Source organism: Procambarus clarkii, chromosome 53 (genome assembly GCF_040958095.1).
Source record: "Procambarus clarkii isolate CNS0578487 chromosome 53, FALCON_Pclarkii_2.0, whole genome shotgun sequence".
In the NCBI taxonomy this organism is placed as follows: Eukaryota; Metazoa; Arthropoda; class Malacostraca; order Decapoda; family Cambaridae; genus Procambarus; species Procambarus clarkii.
This window is the reverse complement of record NC_091202.1, coordinates 28296137-28320148: the sequence shown is the minus strand read 5'-3', so window position 1 is coordinate 28320148 and position 24012 is coordinate 28296137. Positions and strand designations below refer to the sequence as shown.

The following is a 24012-nucleotide window of genomic DNA, read 5'->3' as shown; positions in this document are numbered from 1 at the left end:
TCATTGAGACATGACGACCTTCGTGGGCTCATGACACCACCGATAATGGCTGACACCAGGGTTCATATTCGAATAATTCTCCTGCGCGTTTTCACCTCATCCTTTCCAGGCTGAATTTCCTCATTCCCTTGCTCCGTTTTATTTCTCATTCCCTTGCAACGTTGTATTCCTCATTCCCTTGTTCCATTGTATTACTCATTCTCTTGCTCCGTTGCATTCCTCATTCCCTTGTTCCATTGTATTACTCATTCTCTTGCTCCGTTGTATTCCTCATTCCCTTGTTCCGTTGTATTACTCATTCTCTTGCAACGTTGTATTCCTCATTCCCTTGTTCCGTTGTATTACTCATTCTCTTGCAACGTTGTATTCCTCATTCCCTTGCTTAGTTGTATTCCTCATTACTTTGCTGTATTACACGTTCACTTCCTGTACTCCGCAGGCCCCCTGCTGTACTCCATATCCACTGATGTACTCTACGTCCTGTGCTGTTCTTACCATCCCCCCTATTGTACTCTAAGTCTTCCTGCTGTACTCTACTTCCCATGACTGTACTGTACTTCCCATGACTGAACTCTACTTCCCGTGACTGTACTCGTTGAACCCTGCTGTTCAATGAGTCCCCCAACTATACTCTACGACTTCGTATGATTTCCATGTACTCATACACCATACATCACACTTCACCATACACCATACTTCACCATACACCACACTTCACCATACCTGTGCATCTCTACTTTTCACTATAGGGAACTTCTCTCACATTTTCTGGCTCTCTCCTCGTCATTTTTGTGGCTCTATCTTCTTGACCTTTTGCGTAGCTCTCCTCTATAATGTTCCTGTTCAATGTTGAACATGCATCAGATATTTTTTTTCGCAGAGTAGCTTGAGCTGAGATATAGGCCTCTGAGGCAATATTACTGCCAAATTGCTTCTGTATTCCTCGTCACATAGTATTTTCATGCCGTTTTGTTTTCACTCATTTCCCATCTCTCATTCTAAAATTTTCTTTATGTGTCCATGCTTTCTATTTCTTAAGATCTGTCTCCAAATAGTCGGTGTTTTCAATTAAACTGTTTTTATTTGATTTTACATTTTTGATTTTGTCAGTATATTTTTTGGTTCATATCTTGGTTAGAAGTTTCCTCAAAAAATGAAGTGCTTTACACACCAAGTTCGTATCTTCACTTGCATGCGCTTTAGTACTTCTGAGTATCTACCAGTATATACAATAGAAGATTTCAAGTCCCTCTATGACTGTAGTACAGAAGAAGACAGAATATTATGTCCCTGGTGACAGTAATACTGACCAAAGGGACAGGGAGGAAAATTAAACGCCAATGAGAAGTATTCGAAAACTCATTGGAAATTATAATTGCATTATTGAGCCTCGTCAATTGCAACTTGATAACACGTTCGACGAAATGTTAGACTTTCAGGAAAAACTTTAATGACCGCTAAGGGTAATGACAGTATTGTTATGACATGAGAGTAGATTAATGTTACATAGTAATTGAAACTGAACCTTTTCGAATTCAGTTTTTGTTTTTCGTCAAATTATCTGTATTATTTTTTGGAAACCATAGGTTAACTGTAAGTTGTAAAAGAGTGTATGCTTGTTACAGTTTAACAGTTTATTTATTTACAGCTTATTAAAATGTAATAATTTTAACAGTTTTACGATGTTTAAACTCGTCAAAGTATATCAGTTAATTTGATTTGTTGGAACTAAATATTGTCGAAGTATGATTATTTGCGTGAACAAGTGTTCGATTTATATCTAATCACAATAAATGTTGATAAATAATCGATATGTGAAAAGTTAATGTAAATAACTAAACAACTAAATTCCATCTGTATGCAAAGTTTCGTGAATAAATGTACCTTACTAATTAGAGAAGGACAAGTGTCCCTTGAAGAAGGACTTAAACACTTGTCGTTTCAAGAAATACTTTAAACAAGCACTTGTCACTTTCCGGTTAGGAAGTCGAAGTTGAAGATTCGTTTAGTTCACGACGAGGAACCAGAGTCTCAAGTCTCCTTGACCTTGACTGCACAATGAACATTGGTTCCATTCCGTATGGAATGGAACCAATGTTCCGTTCCATTACGTATGGAATGGAACCAATGTTCCATTCCATACGGAATGGAACATTCCGAATGGAACATTGCCATCTACTCGATGGCCCAACATGGTCTATAGAGCCCGGGGCTCGTGAACCTCACCAATAGCAGCAGTTGTACTGAAGAAACCTCCAACACAACTGATGCTTTGTGTGTTGGAGTCTCCTTCATACATAAGAAGCAAGTTTATCCACGTGTTCTTCAACAGCGCAGAAAAAAACTGATAAAAACTTCTTACATCATAAAAACTTTCGTCAGCATAATTACAAATCTGTCAGCTTGTTGGAAAAAAAATACGTTTACAGCAAAATTTGAAACTAATCAAGTAACTCTTGGGTGAAGTTATGTCCAATTAATATCACCAGTCCATTGCATTCTCTGGAGAAGCAATATTTCCCCTTCAGGCAAGTTAAGTTTCCTGGGCTCTCTCACTCGCCCCAGGGAACATTCAACTTGTATCAGAGGGTTGTTAGGACTTTGAGTTCCGGTAATTCTTCCCGAGTAGTCTTTTGAGTCATATTTTTACATGCGTTTGGATATTAGTTTGAAATCTTGAGGAAACATGAAAAGCATTAAACTTTAAAGTGATTTCTTATGACTTACTTCTTGGTCTGGTTCTGGTAAACTGATCTTGTACGTAGAATACAAATTATTGGTTAATAATTTTAATTATTTAAGCAAATGCTGTTATAAATAATGTTATTCCATTGTCTAGGCTTTTGTTTGTTAATTGGAACAAAATTAGTATGGTTCTTGCAAGTCAACATATTTTAAAAATAATTAAGTAAGTCTGCTTCTTCCTGAATAAAACTCCTCGTGAATTTGGCCTAAACTGCTAATGTCATTAAGATTCATGAGAGATTGATTCTAGCTAGTGTAATCCCATCTTGGATTATATATTCTCAGGTGTGTGATTGATGTGTAACAGCTGTTATGAACAGGTGTCAGGTGGCTGGCTGAATGGCAAGAGGACAATACAATGACTACATAGCGTGTTGACTTGATATTGTACACCTCTCATGTTGTATACCCTCTCATGTTGGCCTCATGTTGTATTCCCCTAAGACATGAGGGAAGGACTGCATGGCAAAACACGTACTACATAGGGATTAATGAGAAAACCCATCAATCATGGGTTTTGGCTCCACATAGAAAAACACGATAAGAAAAGACCAATTATTCTTCAACAAAGGTTAACTAGGGATTGAAAACGACTACTTATCTCCTATAAGTAATCTTGATGATGAAAATAAAGATAGAAAAGCAGATGGCTCTCTCCCTACTTGCCACTACCTGAAGTTTATTCTGTTTTCTAAAAAAAAACAGTTTGAGAAGTAGCCCACACACTCTTATAGTGAAGAATGACATGAAAATTTGAAAAGTAAATGTGAATAATTAGCCAACGTTTACTAATGCTACAGTTACATTCTCTGCTCCTAATACCGTCAGGATCTCTCCACCATCTCGAGCACAACAAGTAAAGACACTACAACCACCCCTACAACTACTTCCACAACCAAGAACAGAAAACAACCACCAACTACATGAAGGGATATATAATTTGTGCAAAATCACAACTTATGTGATTAAAAAAATATCCCCTATTTCACAGATGGTTCATCTTACGATGCTATGTGATCAGTTACTTGCACTGATACACGTTGGATGCATTATAGGGATATCCACTCCTCGTGGAGTGGATAAATTAATAACAGAGCTCCAGATACCTCATACCGGTGGGATTGAAAGGTCAAATGATTGGACATTCAATAACGTTGCGTGTGCAGACGATGTGTCACAATAACGTGGTTGAAGATATGATGACTAATCTACATACCAGAAGATGAGGAGACGATGAGTTTTTGGTCCGTCCTGGACCCATTATCAATCGACTTGATAATGGTCCAGGACGGACCGAAACGTCGTCGTCTTCTCATCTTCTAGTATATGGTCTAGTCTTCAACGTCTATCACTACCAGCAGGGACACTACCACCAACACTACAACTACTACTACCATGCAGGGATACTACAACCACCTCTTTATATCATGGACTACTCATAGCTGAGTGGATATAGCCTCACACACTTTGGGGTCCAGAGTTCGTGCCTCCTAGAGCCCAGGTGAGACGTGAAACTATTAATATTGCCAAAAGGGTACAATAACACCACCATGACTACCACCACAACAACTAACAGGGGTACCACCACCACCACTAACTACTGCTACTAACAGGGCCACTACCACAACTACGATCAACCGGTACACTACCACCTCAACTACCACTACAACAACCAACAGGGGTACTACTACCTCCACTACCACTTCTACTACTAGTAACGGGGTCACCATCACTGCTAATACCAACCACATTACACGTCTCACTGCTGTTCAATCGGCGTTCAATCCCCGACCATCCAATTGGTTGGCCACCATTCTCTTCCCCCCGTCCCATCCCAAATCCTCATCCTGATCTCTTCCGAGTGCCATATAGCCGTAACGCTTTCGCACTTTCTCCTGACAGGTCCCACCTCTTCCCACTTCTGACACAGTTAACAGTGATCCCCAAGTGGGAACAGTTGTCTGACTCCCACTACAGACACTAGGAACCGTAATCTTTAATTACTTAAAAAAAAAAAGTTTGTTCCATATCTTATACGATGGTGAAAATGGTGTTAATGACGCTAGGGTGAGTGGTAGGAGTAATTACGCTAAGCAAAGAGGGTCACATTACTTGAATTGCAGAGTTAAGCAAAGAGCCGAAAGTGTTAAGAAAGAATGAACTTCTTGTCTTTGGGCACAAAGGTGTTGTTGTTGGTCATCTTAGGGTACGAAGTTGTTGTTCATCTTATGGTACGAAGTTGTTGTTCATCTTAGGGTACGAAGTTGTTGCAGGCGATGAGTCACAATAACGTGGCTGAAATATGTTGACCAGACCACACACTAGAAGTTGAAGGGACGACGACGTTTCGGTCCGTCCTGGACCATTCTCAAGTCATTCTCAATCGACTTGAGAATGATCCAGGACAGACCGAAATGTCGTCGTCCCTTCAACTTCTAGTGTGTGGTCTGTCTACGAAGTTGTTGTTCATCTAAGGGTACGAAGGTGTTGTTGTTCATCTTAGAGTGCAAGGTAGGTGTTGTCTTGTTTACAGTACAATCTTTGTACCTATTTTGCGTGGGTGAAGAAGTCAGTACTTGAAACAGTGTGGTGAGGAAGTCACTACCTGTAACAGTGTGGTGAGGAAGTCACTCCCTGTAACAGTGTGGTGAGGAAGTCACTACCTGTAACAGTGTGGTGAGGAAGTCACTACCTGTAACAGTGTGGTGAGGAAGTCACTACCTGTAACAGTGTGGTGAGGAAGTCACTCCCTGTAACAGTGTGGTGAGGAAGTCACTACCTGTAACAGTGTGGTGAGGAAGTCACTACTTGAAACAGGGTGGTGAGGAAGTCACTATAATACAATATGTCACACCATTTATTAGGGAGAGAAGAATACGCAGCTAATCTTCAAGGGAGAAAATGTGAGAAGAACAGGCAACATATATTAGGGGGGAAGATAGGGTGAAATAGAGGCATGCATTGCTAATATTGAGGTGAACGTTGAGTAATGCTATTCCTAAAGAAAAATAATGACTGAACATATTTCAGAGAAAGCGAATTGTGTTTTGGTTCATTGGATGACAAATTGCATTTTCTTTTTACATAACTAGAGAATACTATTGTTTATATACTATCTTGAGGTTATCTTGAGATGATTTCGGGGCTTTAGTGTCCCCGGGGCCCGGTCCTCGACCAGGCCTCCACCCCCAGGAAGCAGCCCCTGACAGCTGACTAACACCAAGGTACCTATTTTACGGCTAGGTAACAGGGGCATAGGGTGAAAGAAACTCTACCCATTGTTTCTCGCCGGCGTCCGGGATCGAACCCATGACCACAGGATTACAAGTCCAGTGTGCTGTCCGCTCGGCCGACCGGCTCCCTGAGGCCAGAAGAAAAAAAGCACAATGCTTCTTAAGAAAATAAAGCCTTTTAATGTCTCAGTAATACTCAATTTTTTTTTATTTTCGCAAAATGTGCAACGGATTCTATTTAGCCCACAACAAAGAAAATTTAATTTAATATAGGATTTTATCAATTCTAAAGCTGAAGTAGGCAATGTATCTGTGAGGAGATTTGATTCCTTAATTAAACAGAAGAGAAGGATGTGCCACTAGAGCTCAAAAGGTGTACAAAAGTGAAATGTAATACCAGGCGAATCGTGTGCAAGCTGTGAGAGACGTGAGCAATGTGAGAGATGTCAGGGAGCTGAGAACGAGAGATGTCTGGGAGCTGAGAACGAGAGATGTCTGGGAGCTGAGAACGAGAGAGATGTCTGGGAGCTGAGAACGAGAGATGTCTGGGAGCTGAGAACGAGAGATGTCTGGGAGCTGAGAACGAGAGATGTCTGGGAGCTGAGAACGAGAGAGATGTCTGGGAGCTGAGAACGAGAGATGTCTGGGAGCTGAGAACGAGAGATGTCTGGGAGCTGAGAACGAGAGATGTCAGGGAGCTGAGAACGAGAGAGATGTCTGGGAGCTGAGAACGAGAGATGTCTGGGAGCTGAGAACGAGAGATGTCTGGGAGCTGAGAACGAGAGAGATGTCTGTGAGCTGAGAACGAGAGATGTCTGGGAGCTGAGAACGAGAGAGATGTCTGGGAGCTGAGAACGAGAGAGATGTCTGGGAGCTGAGAACGAGAGATGTCTGGGAGCTGAGAACGAGAGATGTCTGGGAGCTGAGAACGAGAGATGTCTGGGAGCTGAGAACGAGAGATGTCTGGGAGCTGAGAACGAGAGATGTCTGGGAGCTGAGAACGAGAGATGTCTGGGAGCTGAGAACGAGAGATGTCTGGGAGCTGAGAACGAGAGAGATGTCTGGGAGCTGAGAACGAGAGATGTCTGGGAGCTGAGAACGAGAGATGTCTGGGAGCTGAGAACGAGAGATGTCTGGGAGCTGAGAACGAGAGATGTCTGGGAGCTGAGAACGAGAGATGTCTGGGAGCTGAGAACGAGAGATGTCTGGGAGCTGAGAACGAGAGAGATGTCTGTGAGCTTATTTGAGAACGATTCTGAATTGAGAAATCTTTGTGTTAATGAAACGAAAGAGAACGAGAGCTAGTTAGATGAGTGAGGAAGGAACGGTAATGATATCAATTAGGAACGTGATTACCGTCAAGAGGGCACGTGAGTATGGAGGATGAGTGACAGGTAACATCAGAGCAGTGAGTGACGGTGATGTGAACGGTGACTGGTGAAAGAACTTCACAACGGTGACGTCCTGACGTTCAAAATGATCGAAATGCTGTTCAGAAATTTCTGAACATTCAAGACGAGTTAACTCAATGTATATATTTACCGAGTGCTAAATAAACCTACCGGTGTATATATTCCCTTGTTTATCTAATGAATATAACTGTGATATTAATTGTCTTGGTATTACTTTACATCTAAAGTAAAAAATTACCTCTGTTTCCCCTCACGTTAAAATTAACGAATGCGACAATGGATTAACGAACAAGTTAACTTACCAAAAAGTCTTGCCAATCAACAAGGCTCAGATATTTCATGGCTATCGTGAACGAAAATTGTTATGGAGCCGAAAAGAGCCTCGCATTAATCGCTAACAGCCAACGATGACTGGCTTCTAAGTCAGTCATTAACTGGATTACTTACGACAGTTAGTCCTTACGATAGCTGTGTATTGTCGCTGATATCTTGCTAAATCTCTTTCTTTTTTTCTTGTATATATACACACAGTGTACACAACTCTTAGAGCAATGAGTGGGACCTTTCCACAAATATTAAATCACATCTTGTGATGAGCTTCCGGAACTCCAGTCGAAAAATATCCCGAGCAAAGTGAAGGAAAGTAGATGTATGTGTGGGTACTTGTGTATTATGAGAGTGAACTTTCCCTCATTGGTTGAGTTTGTAGCTTTCAACCAATCAGAACATCTTTCGGGGACCTTCTCTTATTGGGTCTTTCACGTCATGTTAGAGGCTGATGAAACTTATGTCAACACACTGTTTGCCTTCTGTTTTGCTCGCTATAATAAAATGTTTATTTTATATTTATATAAAATGTTAATATTTTAGATTGCTATATTTATAATATATATAAATCCATAATAATAATCGCTATATTTTTAAAAAAATTTCCTCGCTATAGATAAATATATTTTTTTATAACAAACAAAATGGCTTTATCGCATAACGAAGCACATCCCGACTCAAATAAATTATTATCTAACAATTGCACAAATGCTTCGCGCATGATCTCACGAAAGCAGCAAAATCTTACGATGATCTGAGTCCTCATAACATATTGAAAGAGATGCGTCAACGACGCATCTCTTAATTTAATAGTACTTAGATTTATCGCTAGAGAGATCTTAGTACTTAGATCTAATCTCTAAGTTAATAGTACTTAGATCTATCGATAGAGAGAACAAGATCCGGTCGCCTGTATCCGAAGGTATTATAATAAAGCAAGTTATTGGCACTTATTACTATAGTTCTCAAGTGAGACAAGCAAAGAGCATATTCTAGACGTTGATCAAATCACATACTAGATGACAACGTTTCGGTCCGTCCTGGACAAATATCAAGTCGGTTTTAATGGTCCAGAACGGACCGATACGTTGTCTTCTAGTGGGTGGTTTGGTCAATTTTTTTTCAGCCACGTTATTGTGACTCTTCATCTGCATATTCTAGACGATTGTAGGTTTCGTTGTGGGTCCTGAATGAATCTAATTTAGCAGACACTTCCGATGAAGATTTTTAATGCACAGTGAAATCACGGTAACGCGATATATCTATGAGAAAATCTTTGGAGTAGGAAGATGGGATCGAACCTGCGTTCTGCATCAAGGCATGGGTTAAGGTGCCTATTTTGAGTGAAAAATACACTGTTTGAATCCATCTGTTTTGATCCTAAGATGTTATCAAGTTTATTGTAGTTTTCGTCTTCGTATTTATTGATTGATTTCATGCACATTGCAGTTCAAAAACTTCCTGCAAAATCACAGATGATTAATAATGAATATATTCATCATTATAATGAATAATGATGACCCAGCCCTGATCATCATCCATAGCAGCTTGCATCAATCTAACTCTTAACTCTGACCCTCAGTACATTCCCGATATCTCCTCAGTGAAACAGGACATGTTGTTTATGTCAGTTTCAGCTGTGGATTGGCTGTTTACTCCGCTGCTTTCTGAAGGAGAGCATAAACATCTAACTTAGCTGGACGCAATTTCAGATCTGGACACAAAAGAGCGCTCCTAGACGGCTTTATCTCGACGGGTTAGTGGTCTCATGCTTGTATATACTTCAAGTTACTGTTCTTTAGATGCCAGACATAATCAATACAAACTTTAAGCCAAGGGGCGAGTATGATACAACATTCATTTTATTTCATGATATCATAATGTATTTTCTATTTAATAGTATTACAGATATGCCAACTGGAATTTTCTGTAAAGATTCGTCGGCAAATTCGAATTCTGAACATTAAACATATAGAGAGTATTTTATTGCAGGGATACTCTGAAAGGCTAAATTACTGATGAAGTTGGATGGTGGGTGAGAAGAATGATTGTTACACGTGTGGGATGAACGATAACTCATAGTGGAGAATGAGTGCTATTCATGTTACCTTGCATCTCAATACGCCACTGAAAAGTCTTAACAAATATACTACAGCAACAAATGTGGCATTTGTTAACATGGTACCTAGCAAATTTGTTCCTGATTTTGGTAAATTGCAAATACCATTTATCTTTGGTTTCACGTAATATACAAACTTTGCTAACTTGAATGCTGCACAATGCATATTTGCTGGAATCCCTGAATATTGTTCTAAGTTGGGAGAGTTGGCTAGGTCTCCACTGGTAAACAATGAGGCCAAGTAATTATTTTGCATATTGCTTAATTTCTGATATATAATTTGAACCGTTGAGTGGTTTTCATTTCTGACCACACTCCCCAAGTCCCTAATGTGCGGTTCTCATCTTTAACACAACTCTACCAGTCTACTCGAGTTCCGGAAATCTAGAATCCTGAAATTGTTGTTACCCAACATCTTTGATTCGATTCCATGGAACTGCATGCAAGAATTGCATGTTGGATAATAGTGTAATATATTGTCTTGCATATGTCATTTTTGCTTCCCCCGCTCCATTTTTGGGATATCCTGTTAGTGCTGTTTATTTCTTATTTTGTTTTGTTTTTGGGTTCAAATTGTTTCATAGGAGGTTTGGTCTTATTATCTTGCTGTATTATTGCATGAGGACACGTTGCGTTAATTGAGACATAACGTTTTGTTAGTTTAGATTCTTTTTGTAGTTCATATTATTACTTTTGTCGGTGTTTAATCAGTTTCGCCGGTTCCAATAAATTGGCACCTCTATCTCTTATTTTATTTCCTCCATTCCTCTTTCCTACCAGGGCTTACCAGTGCTCGTTCCCTTCAGTCCTTGACGAGATCCCCAGCTTGGAGAAGGCACCAATTTTTGTTTCCATTTTCTCTGAAGACATTTTAGCATTTTTTAAGTTACGGGTATAACTGGAACTTTAGGCGTTCCCTGTGGGTGCCCTTTTGGCATGATGGAGTTAGGTAGGTAAACAAACTAGGCATAATCAGACATACATTTAATAAATTTTCATGGGTAAGAATTATGGTATTTACAATGAGTTTGATGGTTTAAGGCTCATGCCTAGAATGACAACATTAGTAACGGTGCTAGGGATATAACCCTATATATATATATATATATATATATATATATATATATATATATATATATATATATATATATAAATTCTACATATCAATTCAATATACACATTTATTCCACAGCATTATAACACAAGATTAATGGGTGAACGAGACACCCAAACACTGGACATGGAGGCTAAGGATGTGTAACTTACACTGAAGAAATGGGTTATACAGACTGGCCTGAACACAAGTTAAACTCCATTAGTATGTAGCTGGAGAGCCATTAATGTAGGAATCCTCAGCATCACGAGAAAGCCTTCGTTAAATGGTTTGTTCCGAATGAAAAGTTAATAATTATCTTTTGCTCACAAGGATCAATTCAATTATGAGGGAGTTATCAGGAACTCTTTGAGTGGAGAAACAGCAGCAGGGCTTTTCTCCTCAATAGGCCGTGAGGGACTGAGACACAGTAGTTAAGGGCTCCAAGAACAGTGGCCCATATACTCACGTTCAACGTTCCTCTCGTTGAACGTGAGTATATCAATCACGGTCATACATGAGATCTCGTGTACGTAATATTAACGAGACTCAAACTAACGCCCAATGTTATAGTTAAGCTTGATGCACATCCTGAGTGCTCCTCCATGCGATATAGAGTCACTTCTGTCAATGCTTAAATATCGAACCACCGACATGTCAACCCCCATTCTCTAGGGGTTATGTATCTTCGTGGTATATTCCTTAACACCACACATAATCTATTTTTGCATCTTATTAATGCTGGGTACTCTCCTAGTGTGTGTATATATATATATATATATATATATATATATATATATATATATATATATATATATATATATATATATATATATGAGAGAATGTCTCTCTCTCTCTCTCTCTCTCTCTCTCTCTCTCTCTCTCTCTCTCTCTCTCTCTCTCTCTCTCTCTGTCCAAAGTTGCAGTCCAGATGCTTCGGGTTAGCTTCACCCAAATTTGTAGAGGGACTGGTCTGGGGTATGGGACAAATATAGGCTGGTTGGAGTAGGCCTAAATTAAAATGCTTCGTGAAACACAGCGAGTAACCCAACACATCCAAGAGATTTTGATTAAGTCAGAAATAGAAACGGCATGAAAACGGACTGAAAATTCCCCATCTACCTAATACGGAAAAACCTAGCAATATATAAAGGTTTTAAAATATATATATATATATGTGTATGTATGTATGAATGTATATATATATATATATATATATTGTCTCAGAGACTGACAGAATGAATGGAAGACAAGAAGAATTGTGTAAAATAATTAAGAACCAACGAATATTCAAGTATTGCCATTGTTTTTTTATTTTCCTATTCAGGAATTCTCATATTTTTCTAACACAACACCATGGAAACAATTAGCATTCCCCCCCCTCTCATATAAGCATTTCCTCGCCTGAACTTGCCCAGAATTCAACAGTTTCCGCACCCAGCGACAGAACAAATGAAAAATCTTAGATATCACTAATTAGTCGAGCTTGCAGTTTTACCCCCGGACGACTCGTTCTACGATTCCCTAATGATCGCTCATCCAAAAAATTACGCTGTTCAATACTTCAAACGGCGCCCGGGATATTCGCGCTGAGAATTAAGCTGATACGGTCGTGGACCATTATATTAAATCAGTGTAATCAGAGACGTACTTGCGCTTTTGCTGAGAATTTTAGGTTATTGTGGTCATATATTTTATAAGGTGATCAGGAGCATTTATACTGTGCTTCAGATTTCTTATATTGTATTCGAGATATCATATATTGTGGGTTTAATGGCGACGGGTTATCTAGTCAGGTATTTTTTTTTGTTTTTGTATTTGGATACCGTGTGCTTCTTCTTGAGGTTATCTTGAGATGATTTCGGGGCTTTTTAGTGTCCCCGCGGCCCGGTCCTCGACCAGGCCTCCACCCCCAGGAAGCAGCCCGTGACAGCTGACTAACACCCAGGTACCTATTTTACTGCTAGGTAACAGGGGCATAGGGTGAAAGAAACTCTGTCCATTGTTTCTCGCCGGCGCCTGGGATCGAACCCAGGACCACAGGATCACAAGTCCAGTGTGCTGTCCGCTCGGCCGACCGGCTCCCCTGAACATTCCTTTATTTCCTCTGCCTAACTGTGTGGAGATGAGAGAGGATTATATGTCTGCTGAAGCATGTGGGTGCTGCTCCCTGCTGAGTGATGAATGATTGTTTGTATGTTTGCAAACTGAGCATTTGTTCCTCCGTTCTTCCTTAACAGTGCTTACCTAACGATGGTAACGGAGAAGTGAGAGGGGCTTAAACAATTGCTTATATGTGTGTATTCCACCTGTTTACAGACAGTCATTCTTTCTTATGGTATAGATGTCTGTTCTTCCAACGTTGCAGATCAGACGTTAGCGGCTTGCCTAATTCAAATATGAAGGGAAATGGTCTGGGATACGGGCTAATCTGGGTAGGTTAAATGGTTTACGAAATATTAGTAATGTTGAACACAAAGTAATATAGTAACCAACTCTTGAACATAAAGTAATAAAGTCACATTAAAGAAATGCAGATATTTAAAAATAATGATATATTATGATTAGGAAATAAAGTGTGAGAATTATGGGAAAAATTAATTGGTAAAAATTAATACAAATTATATTAACATGAACGCTAACTTATAAGAAAATTTGAAGTAATATCTTCTATACTTCAGATATATTGGAGCTCCTTCGTAAGAGCCAATTTGTCTTATATAAATGTCATTATTTTCAAATTCTCTTCAAACAATCTGATAACATATTCTCAGTCACGAAGTTTAAGAAATTTAAATCATCAACAAAATGAGTTGATGAGTTGATTGCTGTATAAATATAACACACTCAAGGGTATATTTATTCACTGTAACTTCGAGCAGCAAGCTCGTTCAGTTAACGGTGCAGGAAACGCTAGTATGCTATCGAGAATCTTTCATGCGTACATACAATGCATATTTCAACATTTTCTGTAATTAATTATTGTCTCATGGTCTTCAGTATGTCAATATATCACATGATTTCATCGTTATAACGGTGAACATCTCGCAGCTGTAAGAGGGGTAAAATGGAGAGATATATCATTAGTTGTAATAATATAATGGGTTATGGTGATCAACAACTTTCCACTCATCATGTTCCGTTGTTAGGTTCTCGTACATATGGGAAATGGCTTTGTTAAATATATGTGGTCAGAGTCCATGGAAGGGCCAAGGAGTATAAAACGGGCCAAGGTGTATGTAGAGGGCCAGTGTATAAAAAAGGAAGCCAGTGTGTATGAAAGGGCCAAAGTATACCTAGGGGCCAAGGTATATGAAACCAGGGTTTGGAAAGGAAAAAGGTTGTATGGAGGGCGGGGGGGTGAACTTATATGAAGCAGTGATAGTGTATGAAAGGGCTTTCATGTACGCTAAACTTGTATTCCAAGTAAGAGATCACGACTTCAAGTTGCGCCTTTAATCACTGCCAAACAACCCACGATCCACACTTCTGTGGAGGCCGTCGTCGAGGAACATTTATCTTCACTCGTGGAAGCACAGTCAGGAGAGGACAGATAAACACACCTCCTTGGGCCAGTCCACTGCTACAACGGATTACAAGTTGCATGACTTGCTTCAATATCTCCAGCTCGTTGCTGGAGCCCCAGTAGCGTGTTGCATGAACCCGCTGCGACACGCTGAAACCAAACATGAACAAAGGAAGTAACAGATAATCTCTCAGTACAGTAAACACATCCTTTGGGCATTATCGCGAACCGCTAGTCCTTGTGTGAAGGGACAGGTGTCTCGCTACTCCGGCTGAAGAGGGCGCTGAGGTGACGTCAAGGTCCGTGTGGCGACGAGAAGAGGATGGTGGTGGTAGCGATGACAGTAGAGAGCAGGAAGCAGGCGAGCAGGACACGGTCGAACACCAGCGCCACCTGCACAAGAGACGGGAAAACCACTGACTAATTGCATGTTCTAATTACCAAACGACAGTATTTTAATTCTGTTTCATATTTCACTATTTACTCTACTCTCATTTTCTTTCATATTTAAATCACAAGATGCGGCTCTCAATTAATTATTTTCCATATATATAATAATTTTAGATGCCTTTCCTCTATAGTGAAATTTTAACCCAGTTTAGGGAACCGTAAATTAGTTACTTTCCCACAAGTTAGCAGCTCGTTTACAAGAACTACTATCTCACTGCTCAGTCATTCTTGTATGTTAGTTACGTTCCCATTAGTCAGTAATTACACTAAGAAATCACATTAACGTAATGTATCAATGAGAAAATCAGTGGGAGCCATAAGAATGATTCGAACCTATGAGCTGGGTACTTCCACGCACGTTCTGAACCACTAAACCATGACATGGTCAAAAACATTGCAACCTGGGATTCACCTGAATCCTCTAGGGTTCCTGAGGCTTCCCCTGAAGCCTAATCTCAGGTTGCATGTCGAGTTACAGTGGTCTAGTGCGTGTCTGGGACTTCACAGCTCATAGTTTCGAATCATCCTCATCCTATTCAGCAGAATCCTACTCCTTTCCCCAGCTAGTAATTATTCTTGAGCCAATCATCATCTAATTAGGAACTCATGTTCAAGAGCAATTTTTCCACTAATCAGTAAGTCTTCTAAAAGAGCCAATGTCCCTCTAGTCAGTAACTCTTCTCGAACCACTCTTCCACCAGTCAGTAACTGTTCCACATGAGCTGCTCTCCTGCAGGGTAGTAACTCTATGGGTTTGATAAGAGCCACTCTCTACTAATCAGTAATTCTTCTCTATAAGAGCCACTCTCCTGCTAGTCAATAACTCTTCTGCATGAGTCACTCTCTCACTAGTCAGTAACTCTCCTACAATAGCTGCTCTTCCCTATTTAGTAAACCTTTTTGATGAACTAGGCAAATGTTTCAAAAAGCTTTCTTTCTTCAACAAAGTTCTTGGTTAACCAGAAGTCATTAACTCTACGAACTTCCCTTTTGGCTGTTCCTGATAGTTTGATAGAGCTCCAAGCACTATGGGTATAATGAGTCCCCCAACGCTATGGGTCTAGTGAGCCAACAACATGCAATAACCAAACAAACTTATCAAGGAATTCATTGAATCTGGTTCAGTTTGGGGGAGTTAGTTGTTAATTTTCATGTCACAACAATTTATAACTCAATGATGTCCGCAAGCAACAGCTCGTGGTTTTGATTAATTCATAAAACACAATATATATTTTTCTCCCATTTTTGCGTCTCTCGAGGGGCAACCCATAATCCGTGAGGGTATAATAGGCAGGAAAGTGAGCCGAAAATTAACTTGCAATATATCGGATGCCAAATTACTCATCACGCTCTGCGGTGTATTGAGCTCAGGGGAGAAGTAATATTGCATGCAGTCCGAGTACGAATCACTCGCTTAACGGGAAATGGAATATCTGCACATATTGTATTGTTTGAGGTGTTCAGATAACAGGTGTGGGATGTGTGATGTATGGTGTAAGTGACCAGGGTTGTGTGTGTGGTTGATGAAACATGGTGTATTGTGTGTGAGGGGACCAGGTGTGTGACAGTGTGAGGGGACCAGGTGTGTGACAGTGTGAGGGGACCAGGTGTGTGACAGTGTGAGGGGGGGAGGGAGGATCAAGTTTACTGTGTGAGGGACGGGGTGTGAGGTGTGAGGTATGAGGTGTGAGGAGCTAGGGGTTAGGTCTATGGTGTGCCGGATCATGTGTGTGATGGTGTGAATTGCCAGGTGTGTGGAATGATGAACCTGGTGTGTGGAGCGAGAGACCAAGTGTGTAGTGTGAGAGATCAGGAGGAAACGAAGGAAGGGAATAATCTTGTATTAATACAACTGTATCATAAAATACATTTATTTATGGGAGGAATATGTGTTAATGTATTAAATCTTGTTTCTCGAGAACATATACTTCTCATCATCTGTGACCTTCAGAAGCGTCGAGAAACCATTATGATTTTTCTTTACAGTGTTAACTCCTTCCTGGATTTTTATATTACGCTGAAAGACAAGAGAAAGAGGGAGAGAGCTAAGAGGCAAGGAGGATAGGTGAGAGGCAGGAGAAGAGAGAGGTGAGAAGAAAGGGGAGAGAGGTGAGAGGAATATCTCACGTACGTAAGATTAGCCCAAGTAACTAGAGACAGGTGTTACTACTTTCAATGATTGTAACAATTCTTAACAATCTCACAACCATTGACGGTATTGTTTTATATTTTTACCATCAACTGTTACTTTGTGATCGAGAATGTCATTTCCGAAGTCATTCTGCTGCTGATCTTTCGTAAAGGCTCTTTACGAAGAGTGGCACTGGTGGCACTTTACTAGTGGCCCTTTAATACTTATGAAAAAATAACATTCCAAGTGACACGAAAGTTAGTATTCAATAATTTTCAGCAATATCTACACGGGAGTTTGCGATGATAGATTTCAAACTAATTCACTTGTCAGTAATCACCACACCTGCCTCTAATCACTACACCTGCCTCCATCCACTTCAATCTCTGAGTCCCCTACAGCTGCTACAGCTATAGACTGCTGCTAGACTCACCTCCTGCTTTACTCACAGCCATACCTATGGGTTTCTGCTGTTCCTGAGAACTCCTGCTACGCCTCCTGCAGATTACTGCTACACATTTAGACTGCTGAACACCTACCGGTTTCCCACTGAACTTACTGGTTCCCGCTTCACCAACTGATTAACCCTCCCTTAACTGACTGGTGGCCGCTACACTTAATTATAGCAGCTACACCTACTGGTTGTCGCTACACTCACCTGCTGCCATTCGACACGCGTGGCTTCTTTCCTATCCTGCTCCCCGAGTCTCATTTCATTCTTCTCTATGGTGTGGTACACCTTGTTGAGTACTCGCATGAACTGACTCTCGAAGTCTGCAAGCAAGAAAATATTACACTGTAGCGTTGATTTGTTTGGTCTCCTCCTGTTTACACGAGTTGCAGCTAAGTCGCTTTGCATGATGCAAAGTATGACCGTGTTGAGTGATGCTGCAATGATACAGAGTATGACACAAGTTTTTCTCCACTCATGGAAAATCTGAATAATTTATTTAATCTGAAAAAACAATTTTGAATGAGAGATTTTTTTGTTATGTTTAGAGATATTTTTATCAAATACTTTTTATTAAATACTTATACTGCAAAGCCTCTTTTTCTGAACTATCTGATGGGGTTTGAGTTTTTGCGTAGTAGACATTTCTCTCTCTCTCTCTCTCTCTCTCTCTCTCTCTCTCTCTCTCTCTCTCTCTCTCTCTCTCTCTCTCTCTCTCTCTCTCTCTCTCTCTCTCTCTCTCTCCCACACACACTTCTTCTCTCAGCTGCTCTGTTTCCCTTTCTCTCTTTATCTCTCTCTGTCTCACACACACAGTCTCTCTCTCCCTCACCCTTCCTCTGCCTCTGTTTCTCTCTTATCACCCTCTCTCTCTCTCTCTCTCTCTCTCTCTCTCTCTCTCTCTCTCTCTCTCTCTCTCTCTCTCTCTCTCTCTCTCTCTCTCTCTCTCTCTCTATTTCTCCCCCCTCCCTTTCTCAACTGATCTGAAGCCTCTCCTTCTCCTCTCTCTATTTCTCTAGAAATGTTATAATTTCATCATTCCCACACACTACCTCATACACACATCATACAGATATCCTAAAAAGCTACACATGAAATGCACAAAAGGAGCATGTTATCCACCTGAGGTTTGTGTTGCTGTGAGGGTCGCTGTGGGCGTTGGATCATTATTGGGGGTGACGTGTCTTCTGGGGTTGAACCTCGGTGATACGCTAAAGTGGTCCACGTTATCCAGGTCGGTCATGTGGAGTTTCTCGGCGCTGATGGAGTCCATCCTGTTGCTGCGTTCAGGCCTCAGATCCTGGTGGAAAGAGTTTGAGGATGCTGTGTTCACTGGTCCCTCTTGATCCTCAAGGGCGGCTCAGGTAACACCGGTATTCTACAACTTTAATTAATCACTATATACCTGCACTGTTTTAAGTCATATCAGGAAACTTTATTGAGGTTTTTTTTGGTATGTTAACAATTTTGCATTCCAATCTTGACTATAATTTTTGTAAGATAGTAAATGAGCATTATTTTTGTATTAGGGGGTATCAGTGTGTGAGTAATTTGTTTCGCCAGAGTAAATACTACTCATGTCAGATGCGCACACAGATACTGAATATTAATCATATTACTGTACCACTAGAATGCAGACAGCAGTGGGTGCCATTGGAATGCAGAAAGCAGTGGGTGCCACAAGATAGCCATTAGGTGCATTACATTGCATTGAAGACTGAGAATAATCATTCGCATAAAACATTTTGTTAAGCAACGCTTATAGCTTGCGTACTGGTCCTAAATCTGAACACGGAAATACCTCCCCATCAAACCAGGATGCATGGCAGGATGTGCAAAATAACCCCCGTTCACAAACAGAGGTGCAATAGGTACACTGAGAGAGAAAGCTATCAACATCAAGAACTCAAAAACTTCTCCACATTCCCTTTATACAAAAGAGGCATATCTGGTCGACCTCTCACGGTGTTCAAAAGAGAATTTGGTCAGCCTGATTGATTAGTCTGATTGACCAGCCTGATTGATTAGACCACCAACCAAGTGACCCAGTCAGAGACTGGGCCGGGGAGACGTTAATTCCCTGAACTAACTACAGGTATTCAACAGGTAGGTTGAATACCTACCTGTTGAGTTTAATGATTCAAGTTTTAATGATGTTGAGTTTTGTGAGTTAAATGATGCGTTTGTGTGAATATTTTTGAGCGAACCGTATTGTGTGTACATTTGTGTATGAGTGTCTCTTCTCAACTATGTGCCTACCTAGATGCACCTATAGAACGTACCCTTAGCTCCCAAGTCCCGCTTTCCGAACGCTGGTCGGTCAATGCAATGACTTTCACAACTCACGTTTATCGATAAAAATCCTATAAACTACATATTGATTTCGTCTCGTCTATCTGCTCTTGAAGACCATTCCACTTTCTTGAGACGTGCACAAGATAATTACTTCCTGACTCACCTCCGGCTTATCTGTCCCTCTAGCTGCTTCCAGTGTCTCATAGTCCGTCTCTTTCACATTTAAAATATTGCATTTTTGTCCCATTTAATAATTCCAGAGTCCACCCATCTCTCATATTGTTTCATCGTCGTAACATGGCTGTCATTCATTTACACGTGGATCAAACTAGCTGTTTTCCTCATCCCTGGAAATCTATTTGATTTCATTGTAGAGTTAAAGAGCAATGAAAAAAGGGTAAGTGTAGCACCTTTGATGCCTTTTTCATTCTCCATCGTGAGACTTCGCTCCAAAAAAATGCCTTCATCTATTGTAATTCCAGCAGCTGCCGCCTCAGTTCATGTACAATCACGTCTCTCTTGAGATTCTTGAGATGATTTCGGGGCTTAGTGTCCCCGCGGCCCGGTCCTCGACCAGGCCTCCACCCCCAGGAAGCAGCCCGTGACAGCTGACTAACACCCAGGTACCTATTTTACTGCTAGGTAACAGGAGCATAGGGTGAAAGAAACTCTGCCCATTGTTTCTCGCCGGCGCCTGGGATCGAACCCAGGACCACAGGATCACAAGTCCAGCGTGCTGTCCGCTCGGCCGACCGGCCTCCCTCTTTGCTCAGTCTCTCATTGGTCAGGTTCCTTACAGGAATCTTGAATCTGTGAAACCACTTACTCTACTCTACTCTACTCTACTCTATAGAGTACTCTACTCTATATTGCATTTGTATAACATCGTAAATATTATCTAATATCTTTTATCATATAACAATTCGGATTTATCTTTAAATCACTGAGTACAGGAATTCGTTACCATTAAAAATTATTTTTGTAAAACAATTAATTTTCTCTATTGTTTGATATATCTGCTTGAATGTAAATATGATATAGTTTTCCCGGTGAAATAAAATAATTGTTTTTATTTCAGTATGCGTGTTTGATGAACTATAATGATTGTTAATCACGATTGTCGTTGAAAAAATAACAAGCTATGAAAAACTGAACTGATATATGAGTTTTCAAAATATGGTTTGCAGGTATTGATCAAAGTCATTCTTTTGAAAATATTGATCGAAATAATTAAATTGCAGGCAGTGATCAAAGTATCTTCTTGCAAGTATTGATCAAAAGTATTCTCTAGCAGGTGCTGATCAAAAGTGTTTTCTCGCAGGTATTGATCACAAAGCAATATTAATATGCGTTAAAGTATTATTGAATATCTACTCTTGTGTTTCGTCATACTGTATTTTTTTTTATTTATTTTATAGATAATAATTTAAGAAGATAATTTTGCAAGAGAATATTTGTGAAGAACATAAGAATATAGGAACGTAAAATACACAGAAACAAAACGACACAGCAGAAAGCCAATTGGTCTTTCTGTATAACTCAACGAATCTAAGTTGCATCTATGTCTTCATTGTTCTATGTTGTGCTTGCACGTTAAAAATCTTTTAAATATGTAGAGAAACAACATAATAAAAACCACTTTTATTGAAGAACATTCAAGAGGAATATAAAATTGTATTTATTTACAATTCAAAGATGCGGAAAGCATGAAGTTTATGTTCACTTACGTTGAGATGAATGTTTTTGTCATCTATTGGTCCCTCTGAAGGCTCGAAGTGGAGGAAGACTAGCTTGGATAGCCATCCTAACACCACCATCTTCACCAGGCGAGGCACCTCTGTCCCTCTCACTCCTCGGTGGTGGATATTCAGGGTCACCACTGACATGCCCGAAGCGAAGCTCACCAGGCAGATGGTAACCCCGTAATACATGCCTGGTGAGGCAAGGAGAGATCACGGTTAACTCATGATACATGCCTGGTGACGGTGGAGGAGATCAATGGCTAATTGTACACTGTCTTTGAAAATGTTAACAGGGGCAGCGAAATGAATCTCCTAACAAAACACTTTAAAATAACCTTTATAGAGTTGACTTTTTCAACTCTTTTCATCTCATGAAAAGAAAAAATATAGAGAAAATAGAGAAGATTCGAACTAAGATCATTGATATCACCTTTTCTGTCATATTCAGTAACATTAAATATATGAAAGATAACCACATTTGAAAATGAAGAAAAAAATCGTTGACGATTTCTTAACCTCTCGGGTCGTTTATCAAAGGAAAATGTCCTTTTCCTTTGATTAAGGACGCGAGAAGATTGGAAAGCACTAAGGCGTTACTTTCCATTTTCCAATGTGGTTAGCTTGCATTTAATTTATCAGCGTTTCTTATCTTATATAAACATATATATATATGTGTGTAAATTACGAAGACATTAACACGTGATGAACAATGTGACGATGCCAGACCACGAAAGGAGGATTATGTCACCAATTTCCTTAAGTACTTTAGTATTTAGTAATTCATCTTCAGAAGGATGTGTATATAAGATATATATATATATATATATATATATATATATATATATATATATATATATATATATATATATATATAATGTGTGTGTGTGTGTGTGTGTGTGTGTGTGTGTGTGTGTGTGTGTGTGTGTGTGTGAGAAAACTGCATGAACGCGCAAGCCATATATCACTAAGAACTCTTTGACCCATACATACTCTTTGAACTTTGACTCTTCTTCGCCAAGCCATTACGACTATATTGCACAACACAATTGAAATACATAAAAATTCTCACAAATTCAGTTTGACCGTTTATCATATTCCGACCGCACGTTAAATCATCAATGTTAAAACACGAAAAATCGCAGAAAAAAACTTTAGTGTTAATATTTTCCCAGTAATTTAATATCTGGCTATCCAGCACATCACCTGGTATTATGATGTGTGGGTAAGCAATTCAAAACATAACTATGGAACAGGACTCGGGTACATAGGAAGGGAATCAGTTCTAAGCACAACTTAACCAGGGATCAGGACTTTGGTACAGGAGAAGGGAATCCGTTATAAGCACAACTTACTTATAAGAGGTGTCTTCTCTGTAGGGGGCAGCGACTCCCGGATGGTCATGAGAAAGACTGTCATGGAGAGAAGCGCAGAGATACCCAGAGTCACCTTCTCCCCTGACTCACTGGGGACGTAGAACACCAGCAGCGCTGAGGGAGAGAGGGAGGGAAGATTGTATGTGTTGGTGACGCAGAGACAGGAGGTTATACCAGGGCTGGTTACCTAATAATTGGCTCTATGTCTGTCACTCGACAGACAAAAATTCGTAGAATTTGGTGATTCAGAACGTAATTTAAAACCTTTCGTGTGAATGATGCTTGAAGCACCTTTTTTAAAAAAAAAAATCAATTTTCTAATTATCTTACACAAAAGCAATCTGGTTACTTGAAACCTTATATAAGTATCCTTTTTAAAACTTATAATCATGAATGTGTCTCCCTAATCCCTCTCTACGTATTATTTGTGATCCAAATTTAAGACAACATTTATGATGCTGATGCACCAACATGCTGCAACATAAGTGCGTAGACATTCGACAGCCAACGGAAAAGTTTGTTTACGGTTATGTAAATAAACTTTGCATTAGGGAACAGATAAGGTAAAGTCAGTGAAGAGCAGAGTCAACAAACGCCCCTTGCTCACACTAAGTCCGGTAGGGGGAGGAAGGAGAATAATTGAGTCACTTCAGGGCGGAACACAGAGCATGTGGGCTTCTCCCTGCTCTGTGGTTGTGAGTGGACTCTAGGAGTGCAGAGCAAGTGGAATTCTCCCTGCTCTGTTGTTGTAAAAGGACTCTATGAGTGCAGAGCAAGTTGGTTTCTCCCTGCTCTGTGGATATGATGGATCTCTGTAATGGAGAGCAAGTCGTCTGTTCCTAATTTTTGACATTTTGAAGAGTAAAAAACAAAAAATGAGATTGTCATCCAAGATATTCTGATTCTACACACCCAGAACATCCAAACTCAATTGTATGTCAAATTAAAAATAAGAAATGCCTTATAATGTTAAATTTTCTGAAAATCACTCATGACTATTAGATAGACGACACTTAATTGACACACTGAAAATAGTGGACACATGATACACGTATTATAAATCGCGAGCAGCTCACGAACAGGTTGCCATTGTCGACTTTCAGGCAAACTGAAAC

The 24012-nt window shown here is 40.0% G+C and overlaps 1 protein-coding gene across 1 annotated transcript in view; it reads right to left on the bottom strand.

Moving 5' to 3' along the window:
* Positions 1 to 11804: 11804 nt before the first annotated feature.
* LOC123767147 (neuronal acetylcholine receptor subunit alpha-7) overlaps positions 11805 to 24012 on the bottom strand; it is an 84210-nt gene continuing 72002 nt past the window's right edge. The window contains exons 7-11 of the mRNA XM_045756683.2: positions 22877 to 23011; positions 21510 to 21715; positions 18610 to 18787; positions 17695 to 17810; positions 11805 to 14848 (exon numbers count right to left, since the gene is read on the bottom strand). Coding sequence (XP_045612639.1) covers positions 14750 to 14848; positions 17695 to 17810; positions 18610 to 18787; positions 21510 to 21715; positions 22877 to 23011 — 734 coding nt within the window. The 3' untranslated portion in view covers positions 11805 to 14749. The remainder of the gene's footprint in view (positions 14849 to 17694; positions 17811 to 18609; positions 18788 to 21509; positions 21716 to 22876; positions 23012 to 24012) is intronic.